The sequence below is a fragment of the Topomyia yanbarensis genome, chromosome 2, assembly GCF_030247195.1.
Source record: "Topomyia yanbarensis strain Yona2022 chromosome 2, ASM3024719v1, whole genome shotgun sequence".
NCBI lineage: Eukaryota > Metazoa > Arthropoda > Insecta > Diptera > Culicidae > Topomyia > Topomyia yanbarensis.
In genome coordinates, this window is record NC_080671.1 from 339,921,729 (window position 1) to 339,946,036 (window position 24,308).

Genomic DNA, 24,308 nt, shown 5'->3' on the forward strand with positions numbered 1-24,308 from the left:
CAAAGCAAATTCCGCAAGATCCGTTTTCAAAAATAGATTCAAAAGGTTGATATCTGACTCCTTACGGTACGTTCATTTTTTAGGGTCCAGATGAAACTTGTACTTTAAACTAATTCTTCGTTTACGTAGAGAATTTGGAGTCTATTTTCACGGCTTTTAATGTAGCGAATATTGTAGGCTATTCGTCTCCTGGAATGATAAATCACAGTTGAGTTACGGCATATAAAAGTCATATAATCAGAACATGCTTCGAAAAATCCGTTTTAAATGCATTAGAATGTAAAAATCGGATATCAACTTCATGCGTAAAATATTGCACTCTTCTATGTAAGAGACGTATAAATAATATCAGTCTATAAATCGGGGAAAAATTTCACAATGAAGATTCCTTTATATCGCTTCAAATTGTGGTTGCATGTTCCATTTTCAACCAAATTTCCTATTTTTTAACTTTCTTGACTCACAACAATCTTATAGAATTAAAATATCTTTTTACTGCCATTTTACGTGCGTCATGAACATGAGCATGATGATCGTATAAGTCCTAGTTGCTATTCCGTGATTGACCGGAACAAGCAAAACTGCACAGAGAATCAACGAATAGGGCCTGTGTGTAGCTATCCATTCTTAATGTACACGTTTCGAGAGTTCTATACTTTAAAATGCCAATAACGGCGCCGACCACGTCCTTACAGTAATCGGGAAAGGAAAGTAATGATAGAGTAGCAAACGTTGTTATGGAGACCGTGTATACCTCTGCATCTCCACGATTGTCACGGGAAGGAGTTTTTGTTAGTAGAATGGGGTAAAGAGTTACACAAATCTCGATTCACCTTGATAAGTGATACGATCTATGCAACTCTCAGAAGTGTTATCATGTGTTTATTGCTCTGGGCAGCCCGCTGCCGAGAATTTGATGGTTTTTTCGTTTGTTGAATTAATTAAAATTAATTTAATTGGAAATGCTCGGTTCGTAAAAAACCAAGTTCAGCTGCGTAATTCCGACAATCGGAAGAGTTGCTTATGTTAAACATTACAATATCGTGAAAAGCGATTACACTTATTGTCTCGAGATTTTGTCGAAATATAAATGCTATTAGCAATGTAATTAAAGATTTCTCAATACAAGTATTATTTATCGTGTATAAACTTTGGTATTTATACTGCCAATAAAATGACAATTATATATTGGTTTCTTTCTCCGCGTACAGTTGAATAAGGTGCCGATTGAAATGTTATCATTATTCACGCGCGTTGTTAAGCTAACTGAAGCGTATTTTAAACGATATAAAATAAGCACTGGCTTTGTACGTCGAATATATAACCGATGACGTTAACTTTTACGTTGATTACCGGAACAAAATTGGAGACAAAACGAACGAAAAAAGATCTAACTTGTCACCTTTTACGTTAATAATCAAGAATAAATATATAATACTCATGAAGAAATATGGTTAACATGACAATCAATAATATAGTGCATGCACTATTTCCATTCTTAGCCCTCATACATGATTCAACAGTTATCATTTCACTCAGACAAGAGCATGCGGATTCCCCACGCACTTTAAATACCCAGAGGATTTAATTCCCAATTGGTCAAATAAACACTAAACAAACAAAGAAATTAGTTTGATCAGTCCAAAGAAATGTCAGCTCAATTGGCATCAACCGGCGGATACGTGTTCCCTTACAATGCCATCAAATCAAAGAACATATGTAGATATGCTACTTTACTGCATGTACTATCACCTGGGGGTTATCTAAGTGGAACGAGTTTGAACTATTCGAAATAAGTTCCACTCGTACCACCTAGACAACCACTTTTTAATACTGGAAAATTAAACATTAAACGCATGCGAAAACCGAAACCGTTAAAGAAAACCAGGCTGAAAATAGATAGCAAAAACAATTTTACAGCGTGTATAAACAAAGTATTAAAATATTGATGATATTCTAGTCAAAAAATCGGAAAATGGTTCGGAACCCTGAATGTATTTCTGATCGGGTACTGGCTTTCAAACACTTTAACCACAGACAAACAAACATAGCATTAAGAGGAAATTATTTAAAAAAATATCGCTTCGATTACGAGAGAACACCAGATTGGACAAGGTTTGTGAAAAATCGTTATATCGCTATATAAAAACAATTGATTGTAATCATTTATTACTTGTCCACCCTAATTTTCAACTGCCAATAGAAATGTCACATGATTCATAATTCAATTGTCCTCAAACAGTCAAGAACAGATGAGCGGATTTATTTTCCGAAAAGTAATCAAATCGCTGTATGGTATATACTTAAGTACATTTCTCTCTTCTCATAATTTTATTAATCCCCAGTGAAGTGGCTCCCATCACATCAACTCCGCGGCACTCCCCCGGCCAGCCAGCCAACCTGCCAACCAATAAACAAACTGCACATTCAATGAAGCCTATTGTATCTCCGGTTGAAATACAATGTTTAACAATTTTTATAACATAATCCGCATAACGATTTATGTTTTGTTCTTTCTTTCCATTTTTCACAAACGCATGCACACAACCGAAAACATATGCTCACCATAATCTGCACCACCACTCACCACAAATCACCACCAACCAACGATTGACACTCACCATCACAACACACCCCTCCCACCGCCGCCAGATGACATACAGCACTACTCGGCGGACGACTGTCAGGTAACGCCGGTGATTCACGTGCTCCAGTATCCGGGCTGCGTCCCGAAACCGATCCCGTCCTTTGCGTGCGTTGGCCGCTGCGCCAGCTACATTCAGGTTTCGGGCAGCAAGATCTGGCAGATGGAGCGGTCCTGCATGTGCTGCCAGGAGTCGGGTGAACGGGAAGCTTCCGTCTCCCTGTTTTGTCCCAAAGCGAAAAATGGCGAGAAAAAGTTCAAAAAAGTACATCATCCCCTGTGTACATAAATGGGTAGCTACGTACGCTGCAGTGTGTCTTTGTGCTATGCTTGCCGTGCGCTTTGTTGTGTTTTTTGCGCTTGTGCTATCTGTTTGTGAATGTGTCTGTGTAGGTCTCAATTTATTACCATAAATCAAGGAATTACTATACGTGTATGCTGAAAATGTAGAGATCAATGATAACATATATGAAGACGAACTGCATAGTGGGTATCCCTTTCGCATACAACAACGATGATACAATTACTCATTCAGTTATTACACTTCGACACAGATCTTTCATTAGGGCCTAAGTCGCAATGTACTCAAATGGAGAAAAATCAGTTTCAATATTCGGCGAAGGTTTTCTAAATGTAGTTTTTATTGTAGGTATAAATTACTTTATGACCGTGTTTTTCCGGAAGCATTTTTCGTTAAACCTTATGACAATATAACAAAAAATTTAATTCCTATGTGCTTTTAGTGGGTAGAAACTAAAAAAATGCTAACGCCCAATTTGCATCCCAGTCGTGATTTCGCCCTTCAGCAACCACCATTTGCGGAAGGGCTAAACCATGTACATAATTTTCAGAAGGGCGCGGTAAATGGGCTAAACTGACTCTGTCTTGCTGGGTAGGGCTGGGTAAATGGGCGAGCTTGACAGTATACTTTTTAATAGGGCTCAGCAAATGGGCGTATAGAAACCCAATGTAAAAGAAAGGGCGCGTGAATCTTTTCTTCAAATTTCATGAAAATATCGAAATATTCGAATGTTTATGTGCAACAACTATCGAGTAGACATGATCATAGTAGATATTGCTTATCATTTATATAACAGAATCGCCGTTTATTCTTTTATTTGTGAATAATAACCGTACGCCCGCTTCTGTCTAAAAATATAAGTTTGGCCTTTATATTCCATATGAGAAGAAGGGCCTAAGTCGAAATCTCGAAGAAAATGCATGTTTCGCCGTTTTGTTTTCTTTAATTATACATCGAACTAGAAACCATTTTAACTAATTTTCACCTCAATCTTGTAGTATTTTTGTTGCATAATGTCGTAATAGCGAAAACGCAGTTTGTTTACATTTGCGATTTAAGCCCTAATGAAAAATCTATGTCGAATTGCTAGAGTGCTTTATCTATATGTTTATTGCTATTGTTTATTTATGAATGTTACACACAAAACGTTGCGCTTCGTCCTAAAAAGCTATTTGAAACAATCCTAGTAACTCGGAGGTCTTGTCGGATGCAATCAAACAACTAGATTGACAGTTGTAATCAAACCAACTAAAAGCTGAAAATATCATTATTTAGAACCTTTTTTGTATGAATTCTGGTTTTGTGTTTCAAATTCGTCTCATCAGTAGCATAACAAATCGTCTCGGCCATTAGCTAAACAATAAACCAGAAATGTCACATTCCAATTCCATCTTGAGCATACTTCCACCAAAAATCTGAGCTTTTGTTCGGATTCCTGCTAAGGTATACCATCCGTATCCTGAAAGTAATTTCATCAGAATCCTGAGTAGGATACCATAACAATTTTGAGATGGGTGTCATCAAAATTATAAGCAGGATAAAGTGAAAAAAAAACAGATAAAAATCCCATTGGAATGCTGAGAAAGATTCCATCGAAATGTTAACCCTAGAACGTTGCACTGGGGTACAAATGTACTTCACGCATTCTTTGGAGCAGTGTGAAGACGAGAATTCGGCATTCATCGAACTGGGACCCTAACCATAATTCAATTTAGAATTCCTAGTAAGTGTAGGAAAAGGTGTTATAGCCAGTTTGCTTATACCTTTCGTGGAAGCAGCTGTCAAAGTTGGCGTAGGGTACATTTGTACCCCAGTGTAAGGTTGCCGTTAGTGTTTCGTGCTGTCAGTGCAAATGTGACTCGTGACAATACCAGTTTAAATACTGGTTGTTTTACTACGTAAGTAATAATTAGTATTATATAATCGTTTTTAATCATTTATTCCACTAATTCGATTTAATTTTGAAGTAGAAAAAAAATCGTTCTCATTTTTGCTGATTTTTATTGTTTTATTATTTATTTTTATAGTTTTTCAAAACAATGACTCGCTAGTATAATTTCCGCACAGTAACTGCTGTAACAGTAACGTTGCGTGTTACCAATGTATTACTGGTCAGAAATATTTTTTTCATTTCAATTTCCACATCATATCGTGGTATTTTCCAAAACCCGATTTTGAAACTTTTACTCTTCCAAATAATTTCACTTTTTTAAAAATATCGAGATTCCGTTTTATATCGTTTCTAGACCATTCTTTCAACTTTTCTTTCAACTTTTAAAATCGTTTGAATTTTTGGACTGGTGGTATCCAACAGGGAAAACGATCGGAAATGGTGAGTGAAGCTAAGTCCTAAATAAGGTATTGGTATTTAAGTCAGTAGACCAAAAATTGAATTATTAGTTTGATTTTTTTCAAATCGGTTGAAAATTGGCAGTTATAGTAATTTATGTGAAAAAAGTCAAAACCGCGATTTTTTCACTTTTTTTTGTTCAAACCACTTTAAAAACAAAGAAAATGATATATTATACATTTCTTTTATTTACATTTTTACCTGCGAAAATTGCGATCAAACGCGTGCGGTACATCTGTACCCCAGTGCAACGTTCTAGGGTGGAAAACGCAAGTCCAACGTTCTAGGGTGAAGAAGAATTCTGTCAGAATCCTGGAAAAAATGAAACCAAATCCTGTGGATTATATCGGAATCCTGAGAAGGATAAAAGCCGCGAAAGGCATACCATCCAAATCCTAAGAGTGATGAAAAACCGACCTACATTTTCGACTTTACAGAATTAACCATTTAAATGACGAAAAAAAAATCTTTGAAGAATAACTAATATTTCAGCTTTTATCACTTTCTTCACGACGCAGTAAACTAAGAATAATAATTTGAAAATAAAGCACTCATTCTTTTTTTCCGATTTCTTACCTCGAAATTAATGACAAGACATTTTTTCATCACTGAACCTTTGCAATACACACTGACATCATTCACCTAATTGCACAACAATTAAAACTTTAATCACTTACTATCCCACAGAACGATTCTTCACTAACTTTCTAACAAATCACTCACTTCAGTAATTTAAAATAGTTTCTTTTTGAAAAGAAAATAAAATGATTTTTGCCTTTCTCAAATGAAAGGTATTGCAATTGCTCTGAAAACAGACTTTTTAACGGAGGCCCGGAGGGCCGAGTGACATATACCATTCGATTCAGTTCGTCGAGTTCGGCAAATGTCTGTGTGTGTATGTATGTGTGTATATATGTATGTATGTATGTGTATGTGCGTCTGTGTGTGTATGTGACCAAAAATGTCACTCATTTTTCTCAGAGATGGCTGAACCGATTTTGACAAACTTAGTCTCAAATGAAAGGTGCAACGTTTCCATAGGCTGCTATTGAATTTCTAATGGATCCGACTTCCGGTTCCGGAATTACAGGGTGATGAGTACGAACACGCAGAATATGTCGATTTTAATAAATTCTGCAATAAATGTATAAAGGTGAAATGACCACAACTGCTTCGATTTGTAGTATTAGGTCACTAACATCCATTCAAAGTCTATTTGGCCACATTGGCCACCATCATCGGCTCCGGAAGCCCCGGCGGATGTATCTAAATTAAGAATAACAGTCACATCGGTTTCTCGGAAATGGCTAGACCGATTCAACTAAACTTGCTCTCAAATGAAAGGTATTGCGTCCCCGTAAATGGCTATTTAATTTTATCCCGATCCGACTTCCGGTTCCGGAGTTACAGGTTGTGGCGTGCGATCACATAGCAAATTGTGAATCAAACCGATACTCCGATGAAAGCAAAAAAGGTAAAAATTTCGCTAAAATGTCTCTCAAACAACTTAAATTTGCTGTTCTAGGTCACCGACGGCCACCCAAACTTTCGTTGACTACATTGACCACCATAGACGGTTCCGGAAGTGCCCAGGAAAAGCGATCATCTTTCAAAATTTACGAACTTGGTCCCAAATGATAGCTATATTATCCCCACAGATGTCTATAAAATTTCGTACGGGTCCGGAAATATAGACTAAATCGTCCGGTCACATATGAAATTCCCATATAAGCCGGAACTCAATTTTTTTTCAAGGGACCCCATGAAATTTCAGAAATCGAGTTCGTATTTTTGATGCCAAACATCTTTAAAATGCATGAAACGTCGAGATTTTATGTTATCTAGAAAAATTTGGACTTTTTGGGACTTTGCCGATTTCGCACCTTTTTTCAGTTCAATATTACCGTGGCTGTTTTTTCTTTTACAAAATTTTAGAACTCGAATAATGATTTATTGTCCTGTATATAGTTGTCATGTGATGTATAATAATAAAATGTAATATATGCATTTAAAAGCTTTTAATGAATATAAACAACGGACACATTCTCGTGATTCATGATTGAGAAAGGCACAATTGCACCGCTAGGTGGATTAAAATAGGTTTTTTCTAGATTTGTATTTGATTTTTGATCAATTCATTTCAACACACGCATACTCAAAAGCACGCACCAAAGCGTTAGGGTAAGGTGGGGCAAATCCGACCGTTGGGTAAACCCGACCCCCCTCTGTTACCAAAAATCAGAAGCACTACGCAAACTAATATCAATGTTGTCGTGTAGAGCATCGAAAATAATCATAATGGTGGTATGACAGCATTTTATTAGTCTACATTGAGATGCTCATACGACAAAAAGTGTGTTTTTACTTTTGATTTGACTTTTGTGCAACATTGAGTACAGGATATTTCTGATTGTTAAAGTGATTGCATAATAAATGTAAGTGGATTTAAATTCTTTGATTTAAGTCCTACAAAGTGCATAGATGAATTTAGTTCAACCTTTTTCCTATATTTTTTAACTGCATCGTAATGAAAAATGACGTGGTGGGGCAAATCCGACCTCTAATTATTGGGGTAAATCCGACCGCTTTTTTGCTAAGAAAATTTTTATTTATCAAATTGAAATATATTTTTATTGTTATTATTTATTATTTTTATGCAAAATGGTTCTTAATTACAAACGAAAGACACAAAAACGTGATGATTATAGTATTCGTCGAACAATTGCTCCGATGCAAATGGGAATATCATTACGTGCTACTGCTCGTGATTTTAGCATTCCAAGATTGATATTGAGCTCCATTTTCTTCATGTTTCAATTCAAAAATACAACATTCATTGATTTATCATTGAAAAACCATAAAATTTGAGTAATATCTGCACTAAATCAACCAAAAACATAGGGGGTCGGGTTTACCCCACCATTTTTGAAAACAGCAAAAATGAACATTTTTGTAAAACGCTTGTGTCTCAAGATATTCCGAAGATCCGAATAAAATGCTATATACAGAAAGTTGCCTATGAGTCTGACCTTTAATTTGGCATATAAAACGACTTGATCCGATGGCATTTTACAGCCAAAACTATTTACTAGGTCGGATTTGCCCCACCTTACCCTATATGCGATCATTGATTTTCGACAAATATTTCATACGGCATGTCGATAATTGACATAGTAATATGTATCCAAATTTTAATTAAACATAACGATTAATTTCGTAGAAAAATTTGATTGATAACTTTAACTTATTAAGCCAAATTTATCAAATGCTGTATGGAATGGAAATCTATCACAATGTTGAACATTCTCCATATTGGTTTGTGTGGCCGCACTGATTTCGGCTTGTTTATGTCTCCCCTCTATGAACAGTCTGTTTTAAAGTGGTCCGATGAAGGTCTTCCGTTGGTCAACCGTTTCATTATGAGCCCCATGCTGGAAGGTTTTCAAGCGCTTGGTTGTGTCTTCTCAGTTTTAGATTGCAAGTTACAATCTTAATTTTTTTTAGCTAATGAAAATAATAGTTCAACGAAATGTGGTTACTGACACGGTGCTGTTTTTTCCAGGTTACTAATCAGAGCAGGTTACTTTCTTCGTTTACACAATTCACAGATTGTATGTAAGGAGTGTGACCACAAATGACTGGCGTCCAAGAAGCCGGTAAGCCACATTTTGATTTTTTTACAGTAAACGTTACTATGAAATGAAATATGGAACAGTCCGTCAATGTCATTATAAACTAACAAACGACCTCTCGAATCCATATATTGTTAGGTATTGGTCCATGTATGATAGTTGTCATTCGCTTTACACACATTGCAGTTGAAATGTTCAAGTTCGTCAGAAATTTTTCCTAAGTGAATTTTGGTAGTTGGCTTGTACGGATCATGTGTTGTATTGATGGCGTTTCTTATTCGATGAAAAAAACGGTCCAGGTCGGACTCGATTATCCGGGGATTTGAAAAAATCTCACCCCGGATAATATAATCACCCGGATAATCGAATCAAACTTTTTTTGCGTTATTTCATTAATTTAAGCTTCATTCGTGGAGAAATTGGAAATAAAATAACCAGGGCAAATTTTCCTATTATGTTAAATGTAAATGTACCTATTTTGGCCCTAGTCGATTTTTCAGACTTTCAGGGTGTGATTTGTATTTTCAATTGGTTTTCATTTATTATTCATATTGGTAACGAGTTAACGAGATGTATCAGTTGTTTATAGCTATTTGTATAAGAATTTTAAGATAAACTTTTTAATAAGGTGTGTCTTTTGCAATACAAATCAAACTCGATTACCCAGGGCTTAGATTTTCCGAGGTAACTGATTCGATTACTCGAATACTAGAAAAAATAAAGTTTGTAAGTAAACTGGGGGTCGTCTGTTTCTTGGTTCCAGTTTAATTTTCACAGCTAACATGTCTAGTCATTCTAATTAGAAGAGTGCGTGTTGCGCACCCACAAAGAGATCCTTGTCCTTGTAGCATCATTTAGTTGACCAATACTGGATTGTCAGGTAATAACTACGCGTGTAGTCTTCGCAAACTGTCCCACTCATACTTGTCACTAGCGGAGGACTACCAGGTTCCTGGGCGCCTCAGCTAGAAGTACTGCTGACGCCCTCTTTATATAGCCTATCATCCATCTTTGCTTGAGCTACCCAAGAATTGAAATCACCTCCAGTGACAGCCGGGTCTCTTTTCAGAATCTCGTTAACCATTTCTTGACCAACTTTTTTCTACCGCGTATAGGGTCCCAAAACTATTTTTCCTTAAAACTATTGGCGTCGACAAAACACGAAAAACCTGGTTTAAGAAAGATAGGTGCTTCTTTTGCAGCTGCTCAATATTTACCTTCCGATCTAGCCCAATTGCATGAAAAAGGTGATTGAGGGCAATCTAAATTAGAAAGTTTTAGCAGTTTTCAATAGTATTCCCAGGCTAAGAAAATATTCCAAAATTTCATTTTCGCCATTAACAGAAACTATCCCTGGCAGCACTGCTTCAGCGGAACCCAATCAGATTAATTGTAATGACTTCTGTTCTAATGCTAATATTTATAACTTTTAGTGCTCAAATGAAAGATCTTAGTCGCAGTTATTAGCCTTACTTGATGTTGTGTAAACCAAAAGTTATAGTCATATAGAAACATGGTTGTTCATCAACCAGAAGGGCACGAACGGGTTAAAGATGCTATTGGAATTCTGAGCAGGAATCACTTATTGAAGGGGATAATGGGAGAAGAGCAATATTGTTTGTGTCAAAGTCCACTGGAACTCAAAGCAGGATATTCATCAGGACCATGATTCTATCAGTATCTGGGAAAAGCATAATCTTCAGCGGAATTCTATCTTGAGAAAGATTCCACTAACATTTAAGAAGCTTTTCTCTAGAATCCTGCATCAAAATTCAGAGAAAAACCGTAGAAATACGGATTAATATTGAATCGAAGTTCTAAAATAGATTCCATTGGGATGCTAAGAAAACTTCGATCAGAATCTTGAAAAGTGTCCAAACAGAATCCTGAGAAGCATGTCATCATTATCCCAAGAGATAGCTAGAAACCGACCGAGCAATGTAGGTATAATGACGTTTTATGTGGCCTACAGTAACCGATGTATTACGAGAAAAATGTACTTTTAGTGTAAAATTAAAAGTTGCATATTTGGCAATATTGGCATTAAAAACTTTTCATTTTTTTGGAATCCCTAAACAAATATATCTCGCTGATTGATTCTAGTGCAAACAGTACCAGAGATATAATCCGAAAAACATTTTTTAAGAAATTTGTTAAAATTAACCGCTATGTGTCCAACAGAAAACACCTATAACAGGCCAACGAGGGTACCCGGGTACCCACAAATTAAAATGCTGATAACTATGGCTTCCTTTAACCGATTTTGACACTTTTAGATGTTTTGGATTCAGGAACTCGTCCACTTTTGGATTCTGTAACATTGAACCGGATGAATGGATCTGGTTCTTGGTAATCCGGATTTTCCGGAGTAATGTTCCAGTACTAGAGCACGATTTGTAAATTTAAATAATGCCCTAGCAAAATGAATATCAAAACTCTTCAAATTGTCTCGGAAGTCTGTTATTTATTGTTACGGGACCCTATGGTAGTTTGAAAATTGGAATGGAATAGCCATTCACGGTCCTACGGGAACCTGCTCCGGAATGTCCGTTCCGGGGTGAAAACACCAAATGGTTCCAATACCACGAGATACAGCCTATTGATGCTATGCCAAGAATTTTGATGCCCATATTGCTAGTATTCCATCGAAATTCACAAATAGTATCCAAGCACTGGAACATGCTTCCGGAAATCCGGATTCCCGGGAACCGGTTGAAATAACCCGATTCATTTTTACCAACTCTAAAAGTGGATGAGTTCTTGAATCCAAAACACCAAAAAGCATCAAAATCGGTTGGAAATTACCTTAGTTATTGGCATTTCAGTTTTGGGGGTACCCGGGTATCCACGTCGGCCTGTGACGTAGTAAAAAATTCAGGAGCCCCTCCTCACTCCCTTCTTACTATATCAAAAACATTATTATCCCAAAAGCTTGACTTAGTGAAGTTCTAAGATGTCACAAAGTTTCAATTTCCAACTACGGATAAAACATCGGAATTTCATTATTTGTAATCTAAAAAGGTATCCGGGTACCGCGTCGGACACATAACGGCTAAGAATGTTCCCATGGACTGAGGGGCTGTTTAAAGGACACAACAATTTAGGTTATTATATATTGGTTCTAAATGAACAATTTCTTCAAAACTGGTTCCAATCCATGAAGGTCGATTCCAAGTTTTGTGTTTTTAGGTCACTTTACGCGGAATAACCTATATATAAGCTATTTTTGAGGTAGGTTAAAATTTGAGAGGAGGTTAACCCTAGACCCCCCAATTGCCCGAAAAAATGTTCTATTGACTGCAATGATCGAATTAGAACTATAATATGACATTATAGTTGAAATTTGATTTTTTTTCAAAACACCCGGATAATCGCATCATTTTTCCCGGATAACCGAATCACGGATAATCGAATCCCCGGATAATCGAATCCCCGGATAATCGAGTCCGACCTGTCCTACCTTATTCAAAGACCAATACAGTGATAACATACTTTGGAGGAAAATTCCGGACAAACCATCATACATAGCACAAATTTTGTCAAACATGAAATTATACCCTACTACTGACGTGATGTTTCTTCGAAAATATATTCTCCAAGTAGCTTGATAGCTCGCCTAAAGATACTTTTAAAGAGATATGGTTATTGTGTTGCGAAGCAAACCTAAAGAAAAGAAAACTTTCATTTTAAATTTTATTTTTTTACTGACGAAAAACAACGTTATCGCGACCCATATGACCCATATGAACGAGTATTCGGGAATGTCAAAACGACGCATCTGTGACTGGTTTATTAATGACGTTGGATATAGTTCAAGTAAATTGCGAAATTTCTCCCTTTAGCGGAGCTGTGGCATCACGTGATAGATTGCTTCGCACAACTCTGTCCACCTCGGCCGAGATTTTGAACTTTCAAGCAGCATAAACCTTTCATTCCACCACACCATTCAACAATTCATGAATTATTTACGCAGTTTCCGCAAATTATTCATACCATCGCTCAAACAATATTCATTCTGAAATCTATACCGGAAATCCCACTATGCAGTCATGTAAGTATGTGTATATCAAACCACCAGTTCTGCATCCTGATGATAATGGCAGCGATAGTGCAGTGAATCGCTTGTTTCCCTGCGTCAGCATCTGATTCTAACGTTGCACTTTTCACATTATGCCATTTCCCAAGAAAAAAAAAAGCTGGGAGAGATACTTCTGCATGATTTAGACGTGCTTTCCCATTATCTCAATGTCTTGCTTTGCTTCCGTTTCTAGCGCTGCATGCAAACTATATATTTTTAATTTAAAACTTCTTGCATTCACGTTGTATCTGTACACTGCTAACTGGAACAAAAGTTATATTGGGAAATATCCTTAAATGTGTATAGCAACCAGCTAAATGGAAACAGCTCCTTTTCCGTGCCTTATATCGGGATGCAACGCATCTGTTATGTGGGAAATGAACCAGCATGGGGGAAATTATCACGTCTTGAATTAATCTTTTATATCTACTCTCTTGCAGCGAAATGGTGATATAAAGTGATAAGGTATTATATGTATATTGTAGGTACATGATAACTTGAAGCTATGACGCGTGCGTTGCGCGGATCGGTTCTCTTGTAACAGTGGTTTTCAAACGAGCGTTAAGTTACTAAACACGTTTCTAGCTTGATTGAGGAGATAAGAGAGGTGTGTGTATTAGACCTCTCCACATTCTGAAAAAAAATTTGAAATATACATGGGTCAGTTCGCCAAAAGACTTAATTTGGATATGATTTAGAGGTGTCTCCAATCAAAAATCGTGTTTTTGCTATGTTTCCACGGTAAGATCACCTAAACTCTGATTTAATAGGCCCTACATGCCCACATATCATCAAAGGTTGTTCCTTATGCATATCTTAACATGTTTTAATAAGTGAACATAGCTCTAATCACAACAGAAAATTTATTAACTGAATTTTTATATAGAAAAGAATATCAAAACCAAGAAAAAATACTACTAATTTTCCTTGGTTTTGATATTTTTTTCTATATAAAATCTAGTTAACAAATTTTCTATTGCGATTAGAGCTATGTTCACTTATTAAAACATGTTAAGATATGTCTAGGGAACAACCTTTAATGATATGTGGGCATGTAGGGCCTACTAAATCAGAGTTTAAGTGATCTTACCATGGAAACACAGCAAAAACACGATTTTTGATTGAAGACACCTCTAAATCATGTCCAAATTAAGTCATTTTTGGCGAAAGTTTTTAAATTTACAAAATCTGAGCTGACCATTGTACATTTCAAAACGTTTTAAAAATGTGGAGAGGGTTAATGTGTATGGTGAAAAATGTTGAAAACCACTGTCTTATAGCATCTGATGTGGATAATAAGATCTTGCTAGTTCCACGCCTCAATAATTGCAAACGAAAAAAGGATCTTGCTATTTCTTCTAATTAAAAGAAAACTGCTCGAAGACTTTGTTCGTATTAAACGTATTATTATACTATCTGACTACACACATTTAATTTTGCTGCCTAATCTCAGCATTTCCTGCATATTTTGCCGAGATCAGTAAACACATGCCCGTTTGCCGAGATACCATTTTTAAAAATTGCTGACAATTTGAATCTGCGACGAATTGCCGAGCTCAAATGTGTGTACAGGATTGGACGATAAATTATGTGGAACCTGCCAAAGCAAACTTGCCGATCCACGCCTCATACGTCTGAATCACCCTACTTCCAGGAACCATCAGTACAATTCAAAAGTGAATCCCCCAATCCTAAGCTTTACTTTTTCATGCCTCAGCCCACGAGAAACAGCTGATGGAAGCAACAGCAAGCTGTTTGAAACGCTGAAAATGATATCACGTTCGGTGGTTTATATATATTTGCTCTTTGCTCTAACCCTTTCGCGAAATCTTTAACAAACACAAAAGTCTATGATAAAGTTACAGACAAACAGACCTACCAGTTCGTATCGAGATATTAACTGTAACTCTATCAGTCGTTCTTTCCCGACATACTTAACTAAATATAATGTCTTTGACAGATTGATGGCAAGTATTAAAATGTTTCACTAAAGGGAAATACAGATCAAACCAGGGTGTAGCACACACCTAGATAAAGTTTGGTTTGGTCTTTCAAGTTTTTCTCGTCAATAACTAGCACCAACTTTGGACCTCACGGGACATCATACGGAAACAACCAGTTGCTTTAGACGTTTACACAAGTAGTGTGACTGTTTGGGTTTAATGGCAATTTCCGTGTTCGTTTGGATTTAACGTCTAGCTAGCACCATGTTGTTACTAGTTACTGAAGAGATAAATTCGAAACATAAAATCCAACGATTGAAGTATTGAAGCAGTATTGAGAATACCAAATGATTTGTGATCTAGCGGTACACGCAATAAAGCGCTGGTCTCATAATACTGTCGTCGTACGATTGAGTCTCAATCAGACAGTATTCATTGTGTCCGCAGGATACCTGAAGAATCGGTATCAAGAGAAGGGGAGAATTTCTAGAGATACTAGTGCTAACGCTGACACTACACGAGCAAAATAAAATAATAAATGAATATGTTGATGATGTGATGCCCCACATTGAAATGTAAACTTTAGAGTTATTCACCTCTTTTTCAGATTAGAAAAATCTTTTTAGAAAAATCGGAATTAAATATGCCTTTTCTCTACTATAAATTTGTCTTCTATAGAGGTTTTCATTTGCGTGTTTTTATGTTCTACCTTTCAGTAGATACAGAACACTAGAATAGGATTGTCGCTGGCATCAGTGGTAGGAACATCATTGTTTTGATTCCGGGATATACCTGTCAAATGGGCCAAATAAAATAAAAATCTATCGCCGTTTCATTGCGACTAATCATTTTTATTGCTTTAGTCAGCAAAACAATGGCTATTCTTAGCTGAAAGGGATTTTCACTAATTTATATGCACAAATTGTCTAAACCTATATTGAATTTTGATAAATTTTTATTTCCTTGTGCAAACTCAAACTCTTTCATTTCATAACAATAACAGTCGAAAATTTTCACCGAGGAAATTCGTTATATTGCATATATATTGATTTCAAACAAACATCGGAGTAAATACACTTTTTGGTCGGTTTTTGAATTATTTACTATTGTTAATAATCTTTACGACGCCGTATAGATGGTCAAAATCGGTTAGAAATTTCCGAAGTTATAGCAATATTAAGGAAAAAAGGGGATTTTGGCGTATTTTAAAGCCTTACTATAACAAATGACCGTACAGAGCCGATCTGGTCTCATTCACCGATCATTTTGACGCGAAAATCGTTTTATTTCTAATATTAAATTTGGTTAGGAAATTAGAATAAAAGCGAAACATGGAAGCAGTACTTAGAACATGAATATGAAATAAATTTTCAGTGTGTATCTCTCACTATTTCGCCAAATTGGCATTTCTATATGCTGCATCGCATCAAACGCCATTTTTGCACTTTTGATATTTTTTTCGCTTAAAAAGCTCACTTTCAATTTAACCCATTATTGCCCAACCTACTATATATAGTAGGTGCTAAGAATAACTCCTATTACTCAATTAATAACGCAGAACACGCATTATCAACGAGTTAATATTGTTCATATACTCTTGCAGAATATGTTTAGAGAAGTTAGAGTGGTTAAACCGGTGTTTATGTTTTGTTTTTAATAAATTTTCACTTAAGGGGTTACACATTTTTGTTAGGATGAAAAAAATCGAATTTTTGTAAATTAGATATTCTGAAACTACATACGCTGAGAAAAATTTTCTCAAAGTTTCATTAAGATCGGAATACTACAACTTAAGTTACAGCTATTCATAGATCGCTACCCATTCACCACTTGTAGGCGGTACGTAGTGTTTGATACGCTAGACCGTTGACTCGCTGCACCGACAGTAAAACGATTATCTCGGAGTTGTATTTTGTTGAAAAGTTCATCCGCGGCGATCACGATATCTCAGGAACCGATTAACCGATCAATCTTAAATTTTCACTGGTTGTTCCTTATAATATCAGCTACTTTGAGTACAAAAATAATTTTACTGGAATGACCACATCATTTTTCTTCGATCGGAAAACACAATTTGTGATGCGCGTGAAAAATAAGTTGGGCAATAATGGGTTAAGGAAATAAAACTTTTATGGCTAATATTTCTAAGTAATCAATATACAAACAGAATCAACAATGCGTGCGGAACAGGTTTTCTGCGAATAAAAACTTATTTACCCATAATTTGAAAAATAAACAATGATCGGTAAATGGGTCTTTGAAAACATAGTGTCTTCTATTTACCGATCACGAAATAATTGATCACAATCAGTCTGCGATTTCCAAAAGGTTTGAATACTCCGATAAGCAACTGTAACTGTTGAACATGGCATGTTAATGTATTCCTTTCAAAACATCTGCTTGAAATTCTAACGAAATATGCGGAAGAATTACCCGGAAAATAACCAGTGCTTTCCAATAATGAAGATGCGAATTGCCGAGTAGGTATCTAGATGTAATTTCTAGAATGCGTGAACGAGTGCCACTACAGATTCTCATGATGTGTTAAGCTATTGCTCAAGTCTTCATATTTATATAGCGTAAAGCGGGTATCTTTGATCACTGAGGAAACTTTGACCACATTAAGCTTGTTTCAGTAACTCTACGATAAAAAAAAGTCATCGAAACACAAAAAAAACAATTTCCTGGAAAACTTCAGTGAAAGTATGTACTTTGTATCTATACAGACAATTTTGTTTTCTTTGGGGATGTAACAATATTCGGCATGCAATTGCCTCAAGGTATACAATTTACACAAATTTTCACTCGTTATTTCACTTTTCGATTCAATGATTCGACTGATCAAAGTTACCTCAACAGCAAAGATTGTTAATTTTAATATAAAATTATTGTATTTTTGCACAAAAACAAAATAAATCACCCAACAATTTGAATCTATGGGTCACTACCTGCTTTAAAAATACAACAATATTGATATATTGAAAAATGTTTGAAAATGTGATCAACGTTGCCCCATCCGAACTAGGTTCCTAGGGCACAGTAAGGTAGGATGCCATATTCGTTGAACGAACTTTCTTAGGTATGTATCAGACAAATTTGGTGTTCTCGACAGACTATGTTTGATAAACAGAACTTTGAGAGCTTTAGTTCCGATTTAGATAAGCAAAAACTCATGTAAAAGTGTTTATAAGTATCACACACTGATAAAATCAAGTACCCATTAATGCGTAGAAAACTACGCATTTTCAATAAAAGTGTAATAACCCATTAAATGGGTAAAGCGTTTGTACCCATAAATGAGTACAGACCTTGTACGTCAACCTGGGTATGTTTCACCCATTATTTTTCGCAGAATTGTTACAACAAAATGCGTAAAAAATACCCACTCATGAAATTCGCGCCAGAATGAAAAATACTGTCAATAGAATTATTTCTGAATTAAGAAAACATAAAATAACATTCGTTTCACATTATTGTTTCCTTATAAAAGTATAGGAATCTAGATAGAAATCCTATTCTAAAACTACTTAACAAAATAAAACCGCCAACTGGATATAATTTTGATGGCTGGATCTTTTAGCTGCTCTAAGAATGCCGAACTGGCGCATATTTTCACATCCTCAGTAGTCTAAACAGACGTTGTTTTCGGAGTATTGCCGAAATGTTCCGTTTCCGCCACGGACTCCGATGCAGGGCGATAATTTGCAGGTTCCACTACGATCGTTAGTTTGCAGGTTAACTCGCTTGAAATAATTCTTAAGGGTTTTTCACCCATTATCAAGATCAATATACCCATTGACATTACCTTATCGAGTAGTTGTGAAATGGATAAAAAGTACTCATTGTTAGAAACAAAAAAATACCCATTTTTTGACAGCTCGAATAACTTTCGAAAATGGGCAATTTGAATACATAAAATGGGTAAAGTTTTTTTACCGTGCATGGTAAATATCATCGCTAATGTCATGGACGAAGCTTCCCTTGCCCATATGCCCGTCTGAACAAACTGGGTTTTACGCTTGAACAAACCACACGGATTTGAGTAAGCGACTTGACATTTACAAGAACCAGGATGATGAGTTTATGCGAAAAAATGAAAAAACACCCAAATAAGTGGTGTAAGTTCTACCCTCGTTTCCTGAACAAACCCCACGCTCAAGGTAAAAAACACCGTAAACCTTGTACGGTATTGCATAAAATAATATACAAAACACGAATATACTATACACGAATACTTTTGAAAAACTATCCAATTTAATTATGAATTCAATGCAAACTAGGCATAGCGGTTTTAGTTCTGAGGTACGAATGTACCCCATAAAACCGATTACGTATAGAAAAAGTCACGAAACCGTTGTAGCGTTGTATAAACTGCATTCTTTAAGTGTCATTCTACACTATCCAGTTAGACAGACAAATGCGTAAGAATTCCAGTTTTGTTTAATATCCGCCATTTTTACAGAGGTATAAACTATAGAATAACTTTGGCAGAGATAGGGGGAGGTGTAGTACGTACACATGGTTATTAAGCATATATCTTTTACAATTCAACTGGCTTTCAGGGACATTATTTTACAATTCAAATGATCTTTATGGACCTTTATGGATAACCTTGAATTGTGAAACAGTCCGTTGCGAATGCAGTAAAATGTGTAAAATTTACACAAATATTGAAATTCTGTGGTGCATCTACATTTTTAAGTTTATTGTGGAAAAACCGCTTTTTTTGCACTATACTATATTTCACCCTAAGGAGGAAAATTTGGTAAAAACCAAAATTTATCGCTAGGGTGAAATTTTTTTGCGGTAATCGAACTCTGAAGTCCAAAAAACATAGGAAAATTGAACACGAACAAGTTAAAATGTTGCAACGTTTTGAAGGAGCAAAACGGACAGTCATGATTTATTCGATTGATTCATTTTTTAGGATTGCCTCGCTTATACAACATATTATCAGGAGACACCTCGAAAACATGCGGTGTACACCATAACTCAAATTCTACTTGATCAATCGTTTTGAAATTCCGCACATTTCTTCTTCATATTATTGCTAGGTAACTAGGGGAGCATCTAAAAAAAATATTGTTATTAATATTTCTGCAATAACGCGTTATATAATTTTTTAGCTAAAATCGGATTTGGCTTCAAAATGCAACGAAAAATTCAAATATCGAGAAAAAACAAAAGCTCCCGTCAACACCTAGTTATGATGTGAACCGCAAAACAAGTTTTTGACGAGAGGCCTCCGGAGATCCACTTTCATTTGCTCTGTTTTCAGTATTCTGACATGAAAATTTGAGAAAATGTTGCTCAATTGTGGTATTATTCTTGAAATTGAATGTATATAGTAACACTTTCTGTATCGCCATTTTTAAAAATGTGCTTTTTTACCGAATTAACTTTAACCCCGTTAAGGGGCTGATAAAAACGCATTCGCTCTATTAATACACTTACGGAAAGTTCTTTTCTTGCAATATCTATAAATACGCAACATAAATCGTTTGAAATACGGAATATATTCTCATTGCACTCGAAAACCCAACATTGCCCACAACTTCTACTTAATAAAATTGGAGCCCAGACTGGTGATGTCTGTTTGTCTGTGCTAGAATATCAGCCATGAATAACCTATATCCAATGTGGCGTATACTTATCACGAATATTTTGTCAACAAAGTATTGATCAATGCATAAATATTATTGTCAAACAACGTAACAACGGTTGAAACGTATCAATCCAAATTTCTTTCCATTACATCAATATTTTGATCGTTGATCAAAGAAACTCGATATTGATCAATATTCATGCCCATCCGCTTAAGCTGTGTTATAAAGGGTTGATTTTTTAAACCTTGAACAGCAAAGGGATGTTAAGCGAGGAAAGCTATTTTATTTCCTAAGAAATATAGAAGGATCTCAGTTCTTAGCAAATATTCGTTGCGTGTGGTTCCACCTCTGCAAGCTAAAGCTGCGGGAACAATCCGGTTGAAAGTTTGAATATCGCGTGTGCAAGATGAATAATCTACGAGGAAAAGATATGTTAATGTGGCCGTGTAATTTGTTCTGCAAGGTATTTAGACTAAAAAACAACTATTTGTAAACATTCTGAAATTCAAGCAACTGACAGCAACTGTTAACTAGATATTACTAGCTGAGCTACGTTTTCTGAAAATGTTTTATGTGACTTTTGTTATAACCAATGGAAACAATATTAAAGTAATCTACAAATCTCCGAACGATCGTTTTTGCTTTTTGTCCACATGCAACTCCAAAAGAAAATGTTTCAATACTTCTGTTAGTGTGCAATTTGTGTACAAGAGTACAAAACACAATGAAAGTACCTAAAATATTAATTTGAAGTCGGTGTACGGAAAAGTTATAAAAACAAAATTATAATACTGTTTAAAATCAAATGACAATGTGAATAGAAACGTTTAGTGTTTGGTATTCAAACGGGCTTTTGAAGCTTTTTTTGAAGAAATTCTAGCATAATCAAAAATCGTACCTGAAACCTTGCCAGAAATCCTCGGAGTACAGTCGTGATTCGTTGGTTGGGCTAACGGTCCAACTAACGAATTTAATTCGCTAGTTGAACCGACTGACAAATGTCAAAAACTCTTCAAAGAAAACATTAGTAGTGTAAAAATTGTTAGATAGATTGTCAAAGTTAATTTGACATGAGATTTTGACGCTCAGATGCTTTTTAGTTGAACAATGGTCCAACTAGCGAAGGTCCAACTAAAAAGCGGTCCAGTTAAAAAGTGTAGAACCAGCGAATCACGACTGTATACATGAAAAGTTTGGTGATGAACCATGAATACGTTCTGATGTAATGCTGAGATAACACTTTTGCATTTATAGTATAAAGAAGATTGCTATATTCAGAAAAGACTTAATTTGATAAACTATAGACAAAATAGCGGAAAGAAAACCTAGCATAGTTCAACAGCTAAATACAGTATGTTAAATAATGAAAGACACCCTCGTTCTTTTCCTTTTAGTCCCATTACTACTACTCGACTGCCACAGTTTAATACGACGACAAACTTATTTAGTTTTTTATTTGTTGATTTTGATCTCGTACAATACAACAGAAATTAACTAAAATTCTGAAACGATAGTGTCTTTTATTTTTTAATTTAATTTTTTACATACTGTGGATCAAATTTTTTTTTACGTACTGTAGATCAAAAGATTTACACTGAATTTCGATTAATTGCATTGTATCATTTAAGGTTTCGTTTAAATAATTCTGAAAGCCACAATGATTATCCTTAATCTTCTTAGTGTATTGGAGTCGATATGGCTTGAGCGACACCTTAACAGAACTCTACAAGATGGAGAAATTCCGGGTCCAACAAAAAAAGTTTTATTTACATACGCATATAGTGTTTCGTATTCATGTTTTCGCATCAAAACGTTAGCTTCAGCACCTTAAAAAAACCTATATGCAAAATTTTGGCTCAATCGGACAAGACTAAAAGGTTGCGCTAAACGGTCAATGTTTACAAATTTTCACCAGTGAAAAAAATGAGTGAGTTGAGTTGAGTTGAGTTGTTCTACAGATTTCGAAAGAACTGAAGCAGAAATATACACGCAGCAAAAAGATTTGTGGGCTCAATAAAAATATAAATTAAATTCAATAAATTATTGAAGAGACAATAAATTTATTTATTGAATTCAATGAAATTTCTTCATTGTTTCAAAAAAAAAAATTATCGTTCTCTTTATTAACAATTTTTTTTAATTAAAATTAAACGAAAATTATTGAAATTGAAAATGTTTTTATTGAAAGCAAAACTTTATTGTTGTTCTAATTAAAACAATATTTTCAAGCTAATAATTTTGTTCGTTGAAGTGACGAACAATAAATGATTGGATTCAATAACACATATTTTTCGTTTAAATATGCTAAATTTTCCTGCGTGTACAGCAGTGGTAGATATCTTGAAAGTTCGTCTAGATAAGCACATAATATTGATAAAGCAAGCAAGTAACATTACTGGCGACAAACCGTTTATGAAGAACTAAAGCATCTACATGCCCGCTAACAAAGTTGGAATTGACAATGTATTGGATTGGAGTGTTCCCAAAGTGCAAAAAATGCGTTCTTTGATTGGATTAAAACTATTGATTTCAACAATGTGATGCCTTTAAAGAGGTTTTTTGGAATCTAAGACAAGACGTGACAATCGGCTTCTTATTTTTCATTCGACATTCTTTTTTTCGCAGATTTCCACACTACCGAAATCTTCCGAAAAGTGTTGCTGTTTTTTCAAAATGAAAATGGATTCTTGTTAATTTATTTTATGCCTGCCATATTTTATATCTTGAATCCATTATATTAATAAAGGGCACCGTTTTTCCATGTCATGGGTGTTTAGAAAGGTTTGATTAAACCATTTTCTGACAAATTTTAGATTACGGTTTGGTTGCTGTCTTATTTTTGTTTAAATTAATTAACCACGTATGCGGCAAACGTGTGGCAGATAATTGTTCTACTTTGTCGCAAAATTTCTGCATCATTTATTCATTTTTACTCTTTTAACGATAATAATATTATTTGTCAAAAGTAATCACATTATTTTCCTATAAATATAGGAACACTGCCAAACATCATTTCGCTATCCCTGCAGTAACATTGCGTACAATGCAAAAAGTCAGAATCAACCAATCAGGAGCTGGAACATTCTGACGTAAAATTGCAACAAAAACGACCCCCTCTATTGTCATGTCTTGTCTTAGCTTGGAATGAACTCTCCGCTGCTTTCTATATCATCGAATCGATGATTAATCTTCCTAATAGTGAATAGGGTGATGAGCCTATTTGCGCCATGTTTCTATTATCACCCTACCCATTTGAAGTCGTTGGTTAGAGCAGTGTCTGCCATCTTTGTTCAACGCATTGAGTCAAATGGTAGCGCAACAATAGGGGCACTCGATTCGAGTTTTCATTGTGCTCAAACACGAGAATTTTATTGTTTTCAACGCATTTGTGTTATTATATTGGTTCTTAACAACGAAGCAAAGCGGTTGATGTCAATTTTTACGCATTCTATTGATTGTAAGACAAGAAATTATCGAATTAGTGAGGCACCTTGCTTAGTATGGTGAAAATAGGCTCATCACCCTCAGGCCCGATGAGTGGTCTGTACGGAAGCATTCTCACCATAAGAACAACGTTAGGGACACTCGGGAAAATGCGAAGATACAGAGCTCTTATGGAAGCCACTTCCACGTATCTTGACATAAATTTGTTAATCACGATGTCGATGACATCGTGCAAAAAAGTTTTTGAAGAGAAATGCTATGTAGCTTTTATAGAAAACTCTAAGTGCTAACATAGAAACTTCTTATAGTA

The 24,308-nt window shown here is 35.4% G+C and overlaps 2 protein-coding genes across 2 annotated transcripts in view; both read left to right on the forward strand.

The window, feature by feature from the left end:
• The window catches only part of LOC131680633 (bursicon-like), a 19,769-nt gene extending 16,836 nt beyond the window's left edge, over window positions 1-2,933 (forward strand). The window contains exon 2 of the mRNA XM_058961348.1: window positions 2,653-2,933. Within this exon, the coding sequence (XP_058817331.1) occupies window positions 2,653-2,933 (281 nt within the window). The remainder of the gene's footprint in view (window positions 1-2,652) is intronic.
• Window positions 1-24,308, forward strand: part of LOC131684057 (uncharacterized) — a 249,954-nt gene that overhangs the window by 193,897 nt on the left and 31,749 nt on the right. The window lies entirely within an intron of this gene.